This window comes from Arvicola amphibius, chromosome X (assembly GCF_903992535.2).
Source record: "Arvicola amphibius chromosome X, mArvAmp1.2, whole genome shotgun sequence".
In the NCBI taxonomy this organism is placed as follows: Eukaryota; Metazoa; Chordata; class Mammalia; order Rodentia; family Cricetidae; genus Arvicola; species Arvicola amphibius.
In genome coordinates, this window is record NC_052065.1 from 9945545 (window position 1) to 9964410 (window position 18866).

Genomic DNA, 18866 nt, shown 5'->3' on the forward strand with positions numbered 1-18866 from the left:
GTCTATTTGGCAAACCTTGAGACCCAGGGAGAGATTCTGTCTCAAGAAATCAGGTAGATGATATCTGAGGAGGGATGACACCTGAAATTGACCTCTGGCCTCCAGAAGCACACATTTGCATGTGCACCTCCCCCACATGAGGGCACTCATGTGAAAACACACCAAAAATAAATGGGAGCTAAGAGAGGAAAATGGAAAACTACTTGGGACAGTAATCGGGGTTATATAGCCAACTGGGTGTTGGTGGGGTTGTGAAAGGGAAGAGAGGAGATGATTTGGAATATTGGAATGAAGGGAAATTCGCAAGTAAGTTTGACCATGACTGCATTGTTTCTAAGGCTGACGTTAATTGTATATATGGCTCTGTATCCTTTTCTCCCAATCTTCTATATGGTTGGGAGAATGATATATGATTGCCATATTTTTGGTTCTGAATGAATGAGTTTATTAAGTGAACGAATGAATGAGTTAGTTTTGAATGAGTGAGTTTATTTAGCAAACTAAAGAAAAAACAAATAACAAGAGATCTATGGATTAACTGATAGATATGGATAGATGGATGGATAGGTAGATAGATAGATAGATAGATAGATAGATAGATAGATAGATAGATAGATAGATAGATAGATAGACAGACAGACAGACAGACAGGCAGTGTCTTAGTTAGGATTTCTATTGTTTTAGTGAAACACCATGACCATAAAAAAAGTTGAGGAGGAAAGATTTTATTCAGTTTACATTTCCACATTATTGTTCATCATTAAAAGAAGTCGGGGTAGGAGTTCAAACAGGGCAGGAACCTGGAGGCAGGAGCTGATGTAGACAGAGGCCATGTAGGGGTGCTGCTTACTGGCTTGCCTCCCCTGGCTTTCTCGGCCTGCTTTCTTATAGAACCCAGGACCACCAGCTCAGGGATGACACCACCCACCATGGGCTGGGCCCTCCCACATTGATCACTAAACGAGAAAATGCCTTACAGCTGCATTTCAAGGAGGCATCTCCTCAGCTGAGACTCCTTCCTCTGATGACTCTAGCTTGTGTCAGGTTGACACACAAAGCCAGCCAGTACAGATAGATAGATAGATAGATAGATAGATAGATAGATAGATAGATAGATGGATGGATGGATGGATGGATGGATGGATGGATGGATAGACAGACAGCAAAACATCATCAAATTGATTGGGGAGTCGAAACAACCGAAATTGAGAACGAAAAGCCCCATTGAGGCAGTCAGCTGGAGTTCTCCATAGAGTCCCCGGCAGTGAAGTCTCCCCTTAGGTGAGGCTTCTGAGTAAAAGAACAACATCACTGAATTGGGTGCTCGCAAAATCCAGCACAACCTGACTGGATTCTAGATTGAGTTTTCTCTCCACGGATGAGGATCTCATGGTTGAATTTTTTTACTTTTCTTTCCCACTGTAGACACTTACATGTCATGGAATAAACAATAGCAACCTCTGTAGGAGATCATCTCACTCCTAGCTCTACTCGGGGACACGGCGATTTTAATACCCTCAGCTGCTTGCTGTTTTTCCCTCTCCCCATGACAGAGCCAGTGGACCAGCCTGACTCAAGAGGGGGCAGGATTGGAGAGCACTTGACATAACTTGCTTGGATCTGAAGTTGGGGAAAGGCAGCCCCACATCCTAGTTTCTCAGTGGCTTCCAACAGTACACGACAATTTACCAATACAATACAGGTACACTCAGAGTTTGACTAACTAACCTCAAGGTTCAGGTGGATGTGATCCTCAGCATCTCTGTATATACGCCTGTTTCATACCATGAAACTATGTTTTTTTCCATAGTAGTAGCTCAAAGTAGTCCAGGTGGTCCCTGCTGATGCTCATCCTCATTCCACAGACAATGAACATTTGACTTTGATTTGGTGTTGAGAATAGGCAAAATTAGGCTGCTGGTATTTTTAGTAAATAAGAGGACACCCAAGAAATGCACCCAATGACTTCAAAGAACTTAACTTATGGTAGGCAGCCATAGTTGGCACATCATTTGGAGTTAGGAATGTTCAAATAAACAGTGCTCAGGATCTGTTCAAATCAGCTGTACAAAAGGTTACTCTTGCCCAGGGCAGCCCACTCACCCAAGAAATACCATTGTTGGTGTGCACTAAGGGAGCCAGATGTTCTTATTTCTTCAAGATGCCTAGAAAGTGCATTCCATCGGTGTTGACAAGCCATGTTCTACCAGCAACCAAAGAATAGATAGGTGTATTTTAAGCCAGAAGTTACATTCTGTACCATTCATATTTCCTTGGTCCTACTGGTAAGGATTATAAATTTGCAAGGAAATTTAGGCTAAAAGTCTAATAAATGCTATGAAGAACCAAAATAATCACCTTTCATAAAAGTGAGTGGATATGTTATCATATCATTGTGCTCATTCCTACCACTGTCAAGGCTTGTAGTTTTAGGATGTAATAAGTATTTCCTCAGGAGCATATTAAATATTTTTCAGCTACAGTCAAAAAATACAGGGCAGCTTCAAAAAGTTGTTTTCAGGCTCCTGCATGATGCAGTAAAAGCTGAGGTGGATGCTACTATATAAAGCTAAGTGAATAGCTATGAACACAGCATTTCCTTTTGATCAGAGTACATTGTCGATTGATTGACAAACATGCTAAATGTGATCAGTCAAATTCAGTGCTAGATAGAATGCTGTTTTCTTGAAGCATTAGACTTTAATGATACGTTGTTTATACCTTAATCAGTCTTTAAAATTACTACTATGGATCGGGAATAAGCACTTCAAATATTTTAAAAATCCCACTCTAATGTGCTGTAAAGCACTGAAGTTGCTACTGTATTTTTATGAAGAAGAGCATGTTGTGGTTGTAAAACCCACAGGGAGTCCTTTGCAGCATCTACTGCAGATCCAGGGGTGTTCTTTTAGCTTAGAAAAATGAGAGGAGGAAAAAGAACACACTTGCCATTCCCGGAAGGTCTTCTAAAATTATCCATGGGAAATGAAAAAGGATTCCCCAGAAAAATACACCTAGCTCTCAGCTAGCATGTGCAAGACAAAGTCAAAAAGAGAAAGCTGTCCTGGCACACAAGTATGGGAGGGGGCTGGGGAGATAGCTCAGGTGTTAAAGTGCTTTCTGCACACGCCTAAGGACCTGAGTTTGATCTCCCCGTACTCAAAACAAACTGGGCATAGGGCTTGAGGTGTGGCGTGGCAGTTAAGAGTGTATACTCCTCTTGCAGGGATTCGGCTCCCAGTACCCATGTCGGGCGGCTTGCAACCACTTGTAAATCCAGCTCCAGGGGGATTGTATAACACCTTCCCCCGATAAAAATGGATCTCCAAAAGAAATGCACCTTTAATCCCAACACTGAGAAGGTAGAGGCAGGAGGATCCACGGGATTTGCTGGTCAGCCAATATAGCTGGATTACTGAGCTCTAGTTTCAGTGAGACCCCCTGTCTCACAAAATAATGGGGGGGGGCAGTTAAGGAAGACACCCAGTGTTGACTTCTGGCCTCCGCATGCACGCTTAGACATCCACACCCTCTCAAACTTGGAAGCACGCACACACATGAAGACACACACGTGGCATCCTTGCTTTCATACACAGGAAGGATGGGGGCGGCACAACAAAGGATGCCTCTGTACCACATGTGAGACAGTGTTACTAATGTTCAGAATACACGTTTGTTGTTTTAAGCATGAAAATAAGGTTACGTTATAATCTTTTGCTTCCTGGCAATTTGCTTTCCTGTGTATGAGAGTCTTTCATGTTGAGAGTAGAGCTATTCCCCACGGGGTACAGCGTAAGTTGATTGATGTCTAGCTTGTCCAGGATCGTTGGGCATGAGAACAATGAAAGTTCACCTTTCTCTTGAAATATTAAAAGTCCCCTGTTCTCTTTCCATATAAGCGGTCAGGATTAGCATTATGATGCGCAGAAGGTTTTTTCTTTTTTTCTTGGACCAACTATAAATAGTAGCTCAAGAGATCTCGATGTTTCTTTTTAAAGAGAAGGCAACCTGAAGTCTGCAGCCAGGCTCTTTCCTCTCCAGCCTTCAAACACCTGAGTCTGGTTCGTTTTCGTCTCTATGCCATGAATGTTGGCTTCATCATCCTGACCTTCTTCCATGAATCTCTAATTACAAACGCGTGTTCCCCAAGAAAGAGGAAGAATTAGGTGGTAAAAAGGAGGATGAAGATAGCAGTCATTTTTCTGTCTTCCCACCATTTTGGTACCAGCTTTTCTTCTTTTCTTTCCTGTTCTCGTCTTCCCTTCTCCTCTCCTCCCCCTCTCTTTCCTTTTCTTACCTTTTCTTTCTTTCTTTTTTTTTTTTTGAGGCCAAGGCTTCTGTACTAAACTTGAATTCCCCACACAACCAAAGACAACCTCAAGCTCCTGATCTCCCACACTGCTTTCTGCATGTTTGGATTACTGGTCTCCACCTCTACACCCGGTTTTATGCTATGCTAGAATTTTGTTTTTGCTAGACAAGCACTCGGTCAACTGAGCTCCATCTCTAGTCCCTTAGAGGGTCTTACAGACTGTCTCATTCCATCTTCACCAGTGAGCTTCCTGCCAGTTATGCCTTTCTGGATTCCCCCTTCCCCCAGTTAGCTTCCCTTCATGGCAGCGGTGTATCTGCGTTTCAGAAATCAGTACTTGCCAACATCATTTTCTATCATGGGAGACTTTGAATGTCATGGACTAACTGACAAAACTTGGCTGAGATACTGATTTGAGGCCATCTGGTACTTATCAGTCTAAAAGGAGGTTTGAGCAAGGTTTTCTGGTGAGCATCACTAGACATTTGTACTCGCTGTAGCTGACAGAGTCTTCGTCAGCCAGGTAAAAGAAGAGCATTAAAGAGGGCCTGATCAACATATCAAACAGAGAGGACTGAAAAGGCCAAAAGAGGGTACTTGTTTTCTTTCCCTTCCCAGTTTAGAATGAGTTAAGACAGACTGTGGAGGTGAGTGGGTGGGGATGTAAACATTGTCGTCTTCTTTTCCAGTCAAATGTGGATACGACTGGATGGCTTGAATCCAAGACTTCAGGGGCTTTATTACTTCCCCTCCTCCATTGATTATAACCAGATAATACAGTACAAGAAGTTCTCATTGATAGATGGGAATCATGTACCCCGGTTTGGGTGGCTGGAAGGATTCTAGCGAGTCTTACCACACAGGGAAAATTGGATTGTTGCATTATCAAAACTATACCTAGAATTATAGAGCCAATCTGCAAAGGAGTATAGACTGTGTGTTCAGACCTCACTTCTGCCATTTTAGTATCTTTAACCCAGGAAAGATTATTTGAAATGATTTTCAGCCTTTATTTCTTCATCTGCCACATGGAAATGCTATTATGTAGTCTCTGAGTTATTTGAATGTAGCAGCACAGAGTGTACTTACTAAAGGCTGGCTTCCTTTCCTCTTCTCTGTATCTTTCTGCTCCCACATTCCCTATCACAAGGTGACATTTTATTGACCGAAAGCTCTAGAACTTTTTGGCAAGTGAAAAAATGAAAATGGCTAAGACCTTAATGCGCTTATGAAGCACAAAGGTCTAAATCAGAGCTCATAATGAAAGTAGCCTGCATCTTAAAATTTTCCTAATTTTTAAACCCTTACCAAGAAGCTACTTGCATCTAATAGCTCCTGGGAAAGGAGAAATCTATTTACTTCAATTGATTGGCAGGCCATGTACCCAGGAATAGCTGGCTATCACAAAGGGGATGGTTCCATATTTTGTGTGTGTGCTTTTTTGTTTGTTTTGGTATTTTCTGTCTTATTGGTTTTTTGTTTTGATTTTGATTTTTTGTTTTTTTCCTTTTTGCTATAGAGAAAAATTATGATGAAGTTGGGTGGGTAGGGAGGTTGGAGAGGATCTAGGAGAAGTTAAAGGAGGGGGAAGAATATGATCAAAATATATTGTATGGAAACTTTTTTAAATAAGAAAAGACTTGACAAATAATGTTATCAGCCACCTCTTCACTTTTAAGAATGTTATATCAAATTTAATATTTGAGTAATATACTATACATGTATGTCCTTACTCTCTGAACCTCTTCTTGATACTTTAAAAAGATCTCACATATAAATGTTTCTTGTCATAAGCAATGCTACAACAACTAATCATTTTTCTTGAGGTGTAAATCTTTACTTGGGACCTATTATTAGAACCATCAAAAGCTCAAGGGATATGAACATTTTAACACTCATTATAGTCTGCCACATTTCCTGTGGTCACTATCTGGAAGTGGCTAAGTGACAATTGTACTGGGCTATATTCTGACTACTTTATGTTGTCAGCTCTTTTAATCTTGATTTAACTTATGTCCTTTGGAAAGTCCCTTCCAGTTTGAAACTTTCCAGGGACAGTGGCATGAGGCCATCACCTAGAAAGGAAACAGAACAAGAGCTTTCCTGGGTAGGTGATGAGAAACAGAAAGGGACCTTATGTGGGTAAGTGATGCCACTCTTCAGTTGGGTGGAGCGTTTGGAGCTGAAGTTCTACAGCAGTTTGGAGCTTTTAGAGCTAAAGGCACATGGTTGGTCTTGCCACCAGCTGACAGTTGTTGGGTGCACTTTGGACGGCAGATATCGGGGATAGTTGTGCTGCTCATAAAATAGGTTCCAGATGACTGCAAATGCTTATTCAGAGCACCTTTAAAGCTCTTTGACATTTGAGTTTGGCACAAGTGGATATTGGTCTTAGCTTACAACATGGGAGGTTATTTTAGCCCAATATATGGGGGTGTGGGGTCATTGCTGCCCCGTTTGTGTGATAGCCGAATAGGACCATGACCATTCATTCAGCTTTCCCATTGTTGTAATAGAGTGCTAGAGAATCTGAATGAACTTCGTATGGCAGCCAATCTAAAATTCCCCATTTAGTTCGATGCTTCTCCAAGCCAGCCAAGTCCTATTCTAATCCCCAACTTCTGTACTCTTCATTTGACTCCAAATGCCAGGCAAAAATAAACCCATGAAATCAGTTCTCAAATTTCATTACTTTGTGGATGACAAAGTTGTAATCGAGCCAGGCACAACGTGTTCCCTGAGATCACACAGCTCATTGCGAAAAAGGGACTTGACCCCAAATCATGTTTCCTGAATTTTGCCTCATTTTTATGTGATCGTCTCCCTCCCTGTCACACCATTCAGCCCTTGTGCATGAATTTGTTGGGCATGACTCTCTACTTTTTACTAATTTTTAATGGAGCAAAGCCTAAAACTAAAGATCTCTCTCTTTCTATACCCAAATGGTAGCTTTTGGCAGATTTCTGCATAGGCACCCACTCCTGGCCATCTGTGTCTCAATGTCCTGCAAACAATCACAGAGGAGAGGCTTGCACCTTGATGCATTTCCTCTTTATCTTACAATGAGGGATCTTATCTACACAAAGGTATTACTTCCCGAGCTCGATGAAAGCTTATCTTTGCCAAATAGTTTCCCATGTTAGATCTTGATGCACTTTCTTGCAAGAACTCTTAAAATATTTTAGTAAATACCAAATGGAGCTAGCACAGATTAAAAAAATATCATAGTGCCCCCTAAGGAATATTTTAGCATTGGATAATAAACTTGCTGAATCAATTTTGGAACTTATTGCCTCTGGACTGGAGACAAAGAATAGGAAGTCTTCTTGTTGGCAGCCATAGGGGCCATTTGTGGTTTCTTTATACTGTTACTTTTATTGGGCTGTGGGTTATTTTTTCAGACGATGGAGCTTTTTTTCTCTTTGTCTGGGATTAAATTTCCACAATACTGGGGCATCTGTATCTTTGGGGGAAGGATGCTGACTGCAAGAGTGAAGAAATCAAACTCCAGTTTCACAGGGAACCACCTGTCCCTGCTTAACTTGCAGGTCTACGAGTTTCATCAACATCTTCATTCTCGTTTCCTTTAGCCGTCCTCTCTGCACTCCCCTTCCCAGAAACAAAAGGTGAGGCGAAGAGATGGAGCGCTGCTGTTTGTTGATTAAAGGAAGGGCTGATTGGCAGATGATGCTATGGAGACTACAGCAAAGGGAAATTTCACTGTGTCCCCACATTCTCAGACACTTATGAAGCTTGATGCTTAAACCTGTCTAGAATCCTCTATTGTTGATAGAGGTTAGATTGCTTCTGGTCATCCCCAGTTCCCATCCTGCAGAGACAGTGGTGCATAGACAAAGAGTTCCTAGTCTTCTTTCTATGTAGCACGTCATGTATATGTCAACTAAGACTGCAGGGTTTTAGTCCTCCCCACAGTATTTTGGCAGTGAGGATGGAAACTAATCTTTGCTGCTTTGTATCCAGAATTGTACAATCAAGAATTCAGAAATCAGAGTGCTTTTTGGATTGGAGACAAAAGACATCGTTTTGTTAAATAATCAGTTGGGAGTTTGTTTTAAATAAGATGGAAAAATCTACTTATCATTTCCTCAGACCTTAGAAGTATGGATCTCCACGTGGAGAAAAAACTGAGGAGCTTGGATAGCCATGAGAGAGATATACTAGAAGATTCTACAAGCTCCTTGTGTTCTAAGTGATCTTCTGTTAGGTGCCTGAGCTAGGAGATTCACACTTGGACTTCCCCACTGAGATGTCTCCATGTTGCCCACAGAAAAAGAATCTATCCAAGATTGAGTCAAGTATATGTAGAAACTTAATAACCATAAAAATATTATAGATTATCATTTGAGGATGTAGCTCCATGCTGGAGAGCTTGCCTAGTGTGTACAAGGCTCTGAGTTTGATCCTTAGCAGCAATGAGAGGAGAGCGAGGGTAAAGAAGAGAGAGAGAATGTTAAAGATCCTCAATTAGTATTTTTGAAAGAAGGAATTAATAGGTTAGCCAGAGAAAACAATATATTAACGAGTACACAGTTTGTTAAAAAGGAAATATGGGGCTGGAGAGATGGCACATCCGTTAAGAGCACTGGCTGCTCTTGCAGAAGACCCAAGTTTGATTCCCAGTACCCACATGGTGGTTCACAGTCATTGCTAATTCTCGTACCAGGGAACCCAATTCTGTCTTTTGACCTTTTTGGATACAAGGTGCACAAGAGGTGCACATAAATAAAGTAAAATAAATAAATCTGCAAAATGTTTTTCTTTTAAAAGGGAAGTACAAGTGGCCTACCTCATCTACATGAAACCCCTATTTAGTGCCTGCTGCTCAGTTGATGAAAAGAAAGATATGTATGCACACAAACAGAGTGTATGTTCAAGCCGGGCGGTGGTGGCGCATGCTTTTAATCCCAGCACTCGGGAGGCAGAGGCAGGCGGATCCCTGAGTTCGAGGCCAGCCTGGTCTACAAGAGCTAGTTCCAGGACAGACTCTAGAAACTACAGGGAAACCCTGTCTCGAAAAAACAAAAAAACAAAAAAACAACAGAGTATATGTTCAATATATTTAGTTATTCTTACATTAACAATACTTAGTACTCTTTGTTAAATTGATAACATCATCCAAACTAATTGTCAAATTGAAAGAGTGTGGTGATAGCAATCTCTGCCTTTTAAATTACCGAGCCACTCAGTGTTTTAATGAAATGGGTGCTCTTTTTACAGGTGCTTTCAAGTGACAACAAAAGATGATTTAGTTGAAAGTAAGCCAGTTACTATAAGAAATGGAAAAATGATGCTTTGCTGCAATAATATATATATATATATATATATATATATATATATATATATATATGTGCTTTAGAGACATTACCATTAAGCTTGTTTTTTTCTAAGTCACACACATACACTTCAAAAGTTTTAGGCAGGTTATTTTGTTTTTATGTTTTTCTTCTTCAGCAATTAATTCTTCTCTGTTTATAATGAGAGGGAATATATAAATGTACAAACAGGACATTTGTTGGTGTATATATAATACTCTAATAGAAGATTAAATGGCAAAAGTATAGAGATTCAAAACTGCTCGGGAGAGTAGCAAAATTACCGAACCTAGAGAAGACACTGACTAGCAGTGTATATTTTTCAGAAAAAAAAGAAAAGAAAAGAAAGAAAAAATATGTCTAACTAGATAATTATGTTGACAATTTTTTAAGCTCTGAAGCCCCATAATTTCTGTAAACTGTCAGAAATGTGGTTAGAGGTTTATATACAATAACATTCATGATAAGCTAGCAATGCCATGCACATACAACAGCAACATGCAAAACACATTAGCCAGCACTAGGAGGATGGCCCAAGAGGATGATGAGAGCCTAGGACAGTAACAATTCTGCTGGCTCCTCTTACATAGTGTTGGAGAACGCTAGTCCCTCAGGCAAATACTTAGAACAATTCACTTTCTTGAGCTGTTATGGTCTGATTGATACATTTGATGTGTTCTTTTGAAAACTCACAAGACAGTTCCCTGAAAGAATTGTGAGCACATTCATTACAGCTTTCTCATGTGACATTAGATCTCTGACACTTGTTTTCAGTGAAGCCCAGACAGCATGATGGGAGGAGGATGAACACTCAGGAATGAATAGCCATCAAATGTGGAAGAAACGGTGGGGAAAAGGAAGGTACTTTGCCACACTCACAGAGAGAGAGACCTAGCGCTCTCCCTGCCCTGGGAAAATGTTTTTAAGCACATGGCTTCCTTATGGGAGTAATTTCCATCTCCTAATTAAGATCAGATTTATAAATAAAAGCAGAGGAAGGAAGTCAGCCTGACAAGGGTACGCCACCAAAAGCCAGGGCTAACTAAGTGCGATGTCTTTGAAGGATGGAAAATGAAAGTAGTTGGGTTTTGGAAGGAAGTGGTTTAACAGGCCTTGTTTTGTCTTGGTTGTTTAGGACTCATTATAGGAGCATTGCCTGAGTCTCATTAGGGATTTAGTTCTGACATGTTTATATATAGAGAGAAGACCACCCCTCCGAATGGGCAGTACCCCTGTTGTAGGTTAGGAAAATTCACCCTTAACCTCTTACGATATATTGCTTATGTTCTAGAAGCTTCCTTGCTTGACTCTTGAACAATAAGATTTTAAATGACACAAGGCTAAACATTTTGCAAACATTTTTAACTGAGAATTATGAAGTGAAAAGAACAGAGGAGGAGGAATAGCTTTGGATTTCTGCGCTTTACTGGGCACTGGTAATCGAAACCATGCAGAAAAAAAAAAGAGGTAAAAGCGAACAATTTCATTGCTGAACTTGAAGTGCATTTGCTGTGTTCCTGCTGAAGTTTGTTCAGGGATTTTATGCAGTTTTTCACAGACTAGTTTATCTTAATTCTATTGAAGTCACACGACAAATAATCTAGTTTTAATTAGAGAGAGAGAATATGATCTAGTTGAATTCTCAATACTTTGAGTAATTATTTATGTTTTGGTGTTGCACATAAAAATCCACAAACCAGAACATAAGGACACAATCGGCCTATTGGTGTGTAACAAAAACAGTAAATGTGATTTTCTTAAAGTGCATTTGAGGTTGGCATTACTGTCTCGAAGCTGAATAAACACAATTTAAATTTGATGTTTTAACTGAGTTCCCAGAGAGATGAGACATTAAAAAAACAGGACTACTTGCTTTCAGCACACACACGCACGCGCACACACACACACACACACACACCTCTGTGTATGGATATATATGTGTACATATACACACTCATGGGGAATTATAGAATTAAAAGTACACATTTAAGTTTGGGTGAGTGGGCAACTAGTTGTTCACAGTGTGTTATATTGGTATTCTTCATCCAATTTTCAATACGAAAGGCTTTTAGAATGGAAATTGTATTTTAGACTTGCCAGAAGCACCTCTAGAATGAATACGAAATTTTCCTTTAGTCCTTTCCTCGCTGTAAAGTAATAGGATGCGTGTGGCTTTGCAAAGCCTCTCTGGCTCCTATTTAGAATTTTCAAATGAATCCATACAGTGGATACAAAACACTCTGTGTGTGTGTGTGTGTGTGTGTGTGTGTGTGTGTGTGTGTTCATGTTTATATGCATCTGTGTAGTTGCATTTTGGAGAGGTAAATTGCTGTGTTCTTGTAGAATGGATTACACTGCAATGCTGGAGTCAGGAAGAAAGAAAATGAGATGGGCCATTTACTCGGGGCAATGCTACTGAGTAAACTTGAGGGTGAGAACCCAGCATGTTAGCCAGTGGCTCCATAACTGGCTGCACCTCTAGTTACCATTCCTCATCCCAGCCACATTCTCTCTTCTCTGCAGCCCTAATCTCCAAAATCCGAGGGGGAAATTTAGCAGTTACAGTATGGAGAAGGATATTTATTTTCTAGTGGTGAACTTTAAGCCCTGAATAGGCGTAAACTCCAGCCAAGTCTCCCCATAAGGTTCTCTTGATGAGTGAATTCAACCCAAAGAAGATCCACACTTTGCTAATGACCAGGGCAAAGCAATACTAAACAACACTGCCCACCAGCTCAAGGTGGCCGCATTCTGGGAGCATGCTAGTGAAAATTCAGCCAAGCATCTCTTTGTGATTCATCTCCTTACTGTAGGTTGTGTAGGGCTACCGAATCTGCTACCGAGGCAGGGTTGGGGAAAATTACTTAAACTAGGAACTTATGAAAGAGTTCATTTAGTACTGCCTGAGCAGCCGAGCCATCTGATACTATGCGAACTTCACCCTTGATCTCTTAAGAGGTAACTTTAGAAGTCTTTTGGGCTGAAAACGGCCTCTTTCCAGATGGTGCCTTACACACCCAATGACCCTGGTGTCCCTCGTGTGCTGCCCTTGTTTCATGTTATGCATCAAACTCTTCAGATTGGTTGTAAATCTTTAGCTTCAAGTTGCACTCAATGTCACGGGGCTTCCTGGTTTCATTTAGGTGTGTACAGGGGGAATTTGTTCTTCCAGTCTTTGAAGCTGAATGAATATAGTTTGACCTTCCACACCACGTAAAACCAGAACATCGGAAAGCCTGAGGCTCCTAGAGGAGACATTCACAGGAGAGAGACAAAAATCCTTTGTTCTCATGACTCATTAATTCTAATTTGATGCATAAACAGATTCTTTGACCATACCAAATTCATTTGTCCTGAAGACAGGCAGGTGGCTACATATAGGTAAAGATATTAATGAATCTCTTATGTGTAGTGTCAATGACTGTATGGGTACACTTGATATTTTCCATTGTGAAACATCTTTCAATCAAGATCTATTAAACACCGGCTATATGACAGATATTGTGGACTGTTTCTGGAGATTCAGTGTGCAAAAAGCAGAAATGTCCCTATGCAGTTTCCATAATTAGCTCTCCAAAATCACACCCTTATCAAAGGTACTGACAATTTCTGGACTCTGGATTCTCCTTTATGTTTATTTACAAAGGTATGTTTTTAATATGAGGGGATTTTTTATGAGCGTGACATTTATATGCAGAAAATTGCACAAATCAAGATTACAGATTGGAGATTTTTTTACCAAGTAAACATATCCATCAAATAAGCAGCCAGACCAAACAGCAGAATGTTACAGTTCCCCTGGGATCTTGGTGTTTTTCTTCGGGTTTGAAGCTCCTTCTTATAATTCCAGTTGACTTTCTCAACTACTTTTCCTGGCTTCTGACATCATATTCTAATTTTGCCTTGTTCTGAAATTTATAGGTATGGAATCTGCCTTCATTTGTTCAATTTTATGCTTATTTGATGCCTCTGAGTTGTTGCATATGGTTAGGTTTATTTATTATACTGTTAAATTACATTATAATCCTTTTATCTAATCTCTTCTTACATATTTGTGGAAAGTGGTCCTGATGTTGATATTTCCTGTATGCATCTTCTAGTGAACATTTCTACTGGGAATACACTTAGGAGTGGAATTGTTAGGTCAAAAATTGTTCGTGTATTTATCTGAGCTGCGTGTCAAACAAGTATTATTTTTTAAGTGTTTGCACTAAACTGTAGTCCCGGCAGCACTGTATGAAGCCTGCCATTCACTACATGCTTTTGCCAAGCTCAGCATTATACATTCTTTCTCTTTCATATGTATTTTCAAGTAAAAAAAAAAAACAAAAAAACAAAATCGAATAGTCACTGGGGCTTTGGGTGAGCAACGAGACATCATAAAGTTTACAGCAAGTATTAATCTGCTAGACTTAAATCTGTGCCCACAATTCAGGATGGCATCGTATTGAATTACCAGCTCTGCTGAGCTGGTAATGAAATGAAAGCCACTGTTTATACTAGAAAACCTCAACATGTTTCTTTTACTTTGGGCTTGAGCTTTTGTTAAACCGGCAGTGGCCAACCAGCTCTCCCCCACTGCAAAAGGATCTAATGAGGAAAAGTAATATACAGACCCCTTGTTTGAATTTCAAAATGAAAATGGCTTTATCAAGTCTGGTCAGATAAACATGCAGTTGGGCATGAGATGACTTTCCATATCAAGTTGATATGGAAAAATTAGGCTAAAAATGACAAAATTGGAACAATTATAGGGTAATAAAAATCCTAATGCTGGGCCCTTGGAGCTGTAAGGAGATAAATGACATATTGAAATTATCTTGCTGTTTATATTGTAAAGCCAGGAGGAAGTGTAAATATAAGGGGTCCAGGTCCAGGCCTACTACAGAACGGCTCAGCTGAAGGAAGGTATCTTATCCTGGGGCCAAGGAAATGGCCTAGCAGATAAAGGTGCTTGCCATGGGCACCCGGCAACTTGAGTTTGGATCCCCAAAATCCATATAAAAGCCAGCCAGCCACAGTAGCACATGCCAGTTATCCAAGCATTCTTGTGCTAGCATGGGGAGGTGGACACAAGAGAATGTCCTGGAAGCTTGAAGACCAGCTAACCTGGAGTATCTAGCACAGCAACAATAAAAAAGAGAGATCCTTTCTTAAGCAAGGTGGAGGTGGAAGATGAGGCCCAGCACCTGACGTTGTCCTCTGACCTCTGCACACATGCTGTGGTAACACGTGCTCTCACACACAAGCATGCAGGCACACACACACACACACACACACACACAGAGAGAGAGAGAGAGAGAGACAGAGACAGAGACAGAGACAGAGAGAGATGGAGAGAGAGAGCATACATGCGCAATAAATATTTTTAAAAGAAACTTACTCTTGGAAATCTGTTGATGTTTCCTTTTTCTTTCCAGTCTAAGGTTTACACACGCACACCTACCTTATATCTGGACTTCAAGTTGGACCAAGGAGCTAAGCATTCCCAGCCTATTCCTAAAGGTATGACGGGTTCTGGAATCTGGTAGCCATGTCAGAAAGAAAAAAATCAAATCAAAGCCCAAGCAGCTGCTTTCTTGGGAATTCAAACGTCTGCATGGTCTTCTGGGAACTTTATGTTTATATTAGCAAAGATTACATAGGTGAGAAATCCAAAGGCTTGACACTTTTCCTGTCTGCTGTCGGACACACAACTAATTGGATAATAAAAACGACTTATTTCTTTGCAGTTTCAGTGATATTGGCTGCCTATATTCAGACATACTAGGTACCAACTTATGCAGCTTGTATTTTATTATGAAGTTGCTTAAATCAAGGTTACCTCATCTCTCTTCTTTGTTACCATTTTTTTCTAGGTCAGATTCCATTACAGCTCCAAGAACTGTCTAAATTCATTTTATTTAGGTGCTTTATTACACCAAATATCCCTTGAAATGTGTGGTCCATTGGCTGTGTCTCATGCATGTTTAGCTTATCATATTTGATGGTGTTATTCCTCATGGTAAAATGATTTGACGTGGACGTCTGGGTTGTGTTTGACTTCTGACATAAGCCGTCTAAGTTAATGTTGAGTTGGTGGTGTCATTAACAGCCTAATTGGATAGAAATGGAAGCACACATTGCTACCATCCCACCTCTGATACCAAGAAAATGCCTGTGTCCCAAGGGAAACACCGTTAATGGAGAGCTTGGATACATTCTTCCTGAACCCTACTAGGTTTTATCAGAATTCTTTCCCATAAATAGCATTAGAATCAATTTTTACCATCTTGTTCTTTCCTTTGGGCTAGGCACATTTCTGTTGGATTGTGTTAATCTCACAGAAAACAGATGTTTCATGCAGTGGTGATTTGGAAGACAGTTGATATCAGGAATTGGGCCTGACGATGCATCATTTACAAAGAATCCAATCTGTCGAGTTTTTGACAGCACTACATTTCTTTTGCATTGGCCACACATTTTCCCCATTAGATCTTGGCTAAAATAAGAATTAGTAGGGTTCATTTTTTGCATGGTGACTTTTAGCATCTCTTGCAAGGCAATCTGATTTTTCTTGCTGTAAATTGATGTGCCGACAATATTGTTATCATTCATCATGAAGGGCATAAATTTGCATTTCTAGGAAAATATCAATCTTTTCCAAGAAACTTATACTTTCTTTTCTTCAGGACATGTTTTTCTACTGACTATTTTTTCCATCTTTCTACATAGCATCTCTGCTTCTGGGTACTTTAAGCATGGTTTGTAGTGTTAATTATGAAAAACTGTTCTGGTATGAAAAGTTTTTTATTTAGTGAATTTTTTTCCTTCTTTTATAGCTTTTATTTATGGTGTAGATAAATCGATAGCAAAACTATCTTCATACAATGGATAGTGTACCACTCTGGTAGGCCGAATAATGTCCTCCTTCCCTCAGGATGTTCATGTACTAACTCTCAGGACCTGAAACTGTGTTACATGGCAAAGGAGACTTTGCAGATATGTATGGTGGAGCTCACTTATAATTCCAAATCTGAGCAAGTGTAGGTAGGTTAAAGGTCATCCTTGGCCACATAGAAAATTTGAGGCCAGTCTAGTTTACATGAGACCCGGTCTCAAAATGACAGCATAAAAGTGACATGTGTATTAATGTAGACCTGGAAGCATGGTAGTCAGAAGGTAAACACAGTAGTGGGAGGATTAGGAGTTCAAGGGCATCTCACCTACATAGTGAATACAAGGCCAGCCTGCGCTACTCGAGACTGTCTTGAAAAAAAAAAAGCAGGGGGACTTTGCAAGTATGAGTAAATCAAGGCTCTTGAGATGGCTTTAACCTGTGTAGTGAAGGCTTGGTCCTCAGCCTATGTGGCTCCTGGAGGGGAAGGGGCAATCCTAGAAAGTTGTACCTGGGTTTCAGCAGCAGTGTCTACGTAGATGAAAGAAGGCAAGTCCGAGAAAGAGGAGCAGGGACGCAGAAGCAGAGTGAAGTCGGTCTGAGTCCTGCAGTGACAGTGGTAAACAAAGATAGCATTTGAAACAACGTCAGTAGAAATTGCTTTCTGTATTTGCCTTGGGATGAAGGAAAAAGGAAAAGAGCCACGTCTTTCCCATTCAATTTTAAAAGAGAATTTCAGTATTTTGTACTAAAAAAATCACTTTAGGGTGTCTTTAGGTAATTATTTTTAATATAGTCAATATGTTAGTATAAGTTTTACTGTTGTGAATTTTTTTGCGATTAAAACTTTTCTTTTAGTATTTCCTAATATGTTATATTATTTCATAATGGAACACTCCATTGTTTTTCGAAAGGAACTAAGGTATGTGGCACAGAAACACTTAGCTATAGCATTTTGCTTGTTTTATAGTATTTGGTGATGATGATAGCATACACAATAAGTAGTTGATGTAATAGTATCAGATATTTCCTACCCCAAGTTCCTGTAACTCAGTTCATTTTTCATATTTCGGACATTGTAATATTGAAAAAAACTTAGTAGAAGTACTAAACATTAATATCAGGCTATATAGTTTATCTTTAGGCGAATCTTATTGTACAAGCTACTCATGTGACTGTATAACAAACCGACCTGGAACTTAGTGCTTTAAGGCAACTCATATTATCTCATACCATAGTTGTGTCCTCTGACCCAGTCACTATTAGTGTTATCTTTGTTATCCTTAGTTGCACTGGGAAGGAGACACTTCCAAACTCACACTCGGGTGACTGCTGGCAGGATTCGCTGACTGATCTGTTCTCTCTTCCTTGCTACATCGGTCTCTTCCTAGGATGGTTCACACGGCTTCTGGCTTTATCAAAATGTCCATGTGAGGGAGCAAAAGAGAATGAACAATCCCAGACACAATCCCCTGTCAATCTTGCTGTACTGGTCAGAAGAAGTAAGACACCAGGTGCTGGTCACACTCGAAGAGCTGGGTTTGTCTTATTATTATTAATACAACAACACCAGAAGGCAGGGACCATGGGATCATCATAGAGTTCACTGTTGCGCTGGTTTGTTTTAATTGTCAACATGCCCCAACCTGCAGTCACCTGGGAAGCGTGTCTCAATGATAGCCTAGCTAGATCGGGCTGGTCTGTGGGCATGTCTGTGAGGGATTGTCTTGATTGTTAATGGAAGTGAAAAGACCCATCCCAAATGTGAGCAGCACCATTTCCTGGCCTGGGCCATGAGCTTTGTAAGAACAAAGAAAACTAGCTCAAAGCAAGCAAGCAAGCAAGCAAACAAACAAGCAGGCAAACAGACAGGCAGGCAGCGTTAAGTGTTTTCATTTGTGTTTTGTCTTGACTGGGTGTGGTAAGACTAGGCATGCATTTATTTATTTATTTATTTATTTATTTATTTATTTATTTATTTATTAAATATTTCTGCCTCCTCCCCGCCTCCCATTTACCTCCCCCTCCCCCCTCCACTTCCCCTCCCTCTCCTGTCCGAAGAGCAGTAAGGGTTCCCTGCCCTGTGGGAAGTCCAAGTTCCTCCCCCCTCCATCCAGGTCTAGGAAGGTGAGCATCCAAACAGGCTAGGCCCCCTAAAGCCAGTATGTGTAGTAGGATACAAATCCGGTGCCATTGTCCTTGGCTTCTCAGCAGCCCTCATTATCCGCCACGTTCAGGGAGTCCGGTTTTATCCCGTGCTTAAGACTAGGCTTTTAAGCTCCTGCCTATGCAGCTTCCCTGAAACGATGAACTATAACCTGGACTTATAAGTCAAATAAACCCT

The 18866-nt window shown here is 40.4% G+C and overlaps 1 protein-coding gene across 1 annotated transcript in view; it reads left to right on the forward strand.

The window, feature by feature from the left end:
• Pir (pirin) overlaps positions 1-18866 on the forward strand; it is a 90631-nt gene that overhangs the window by 41207 nt on the left and 30558 nt on the right. Inside the window, exon 6 of the mRNA XM_038317353.2 lies at positions 15066-15150. Within this exon, the coding sequence (XP_038173281.1) occupies positions 15066-15150 (85 nt within the window). The remainder of the gene's footprint in view (positions 1-15065; positions 15151-18866) is intronic.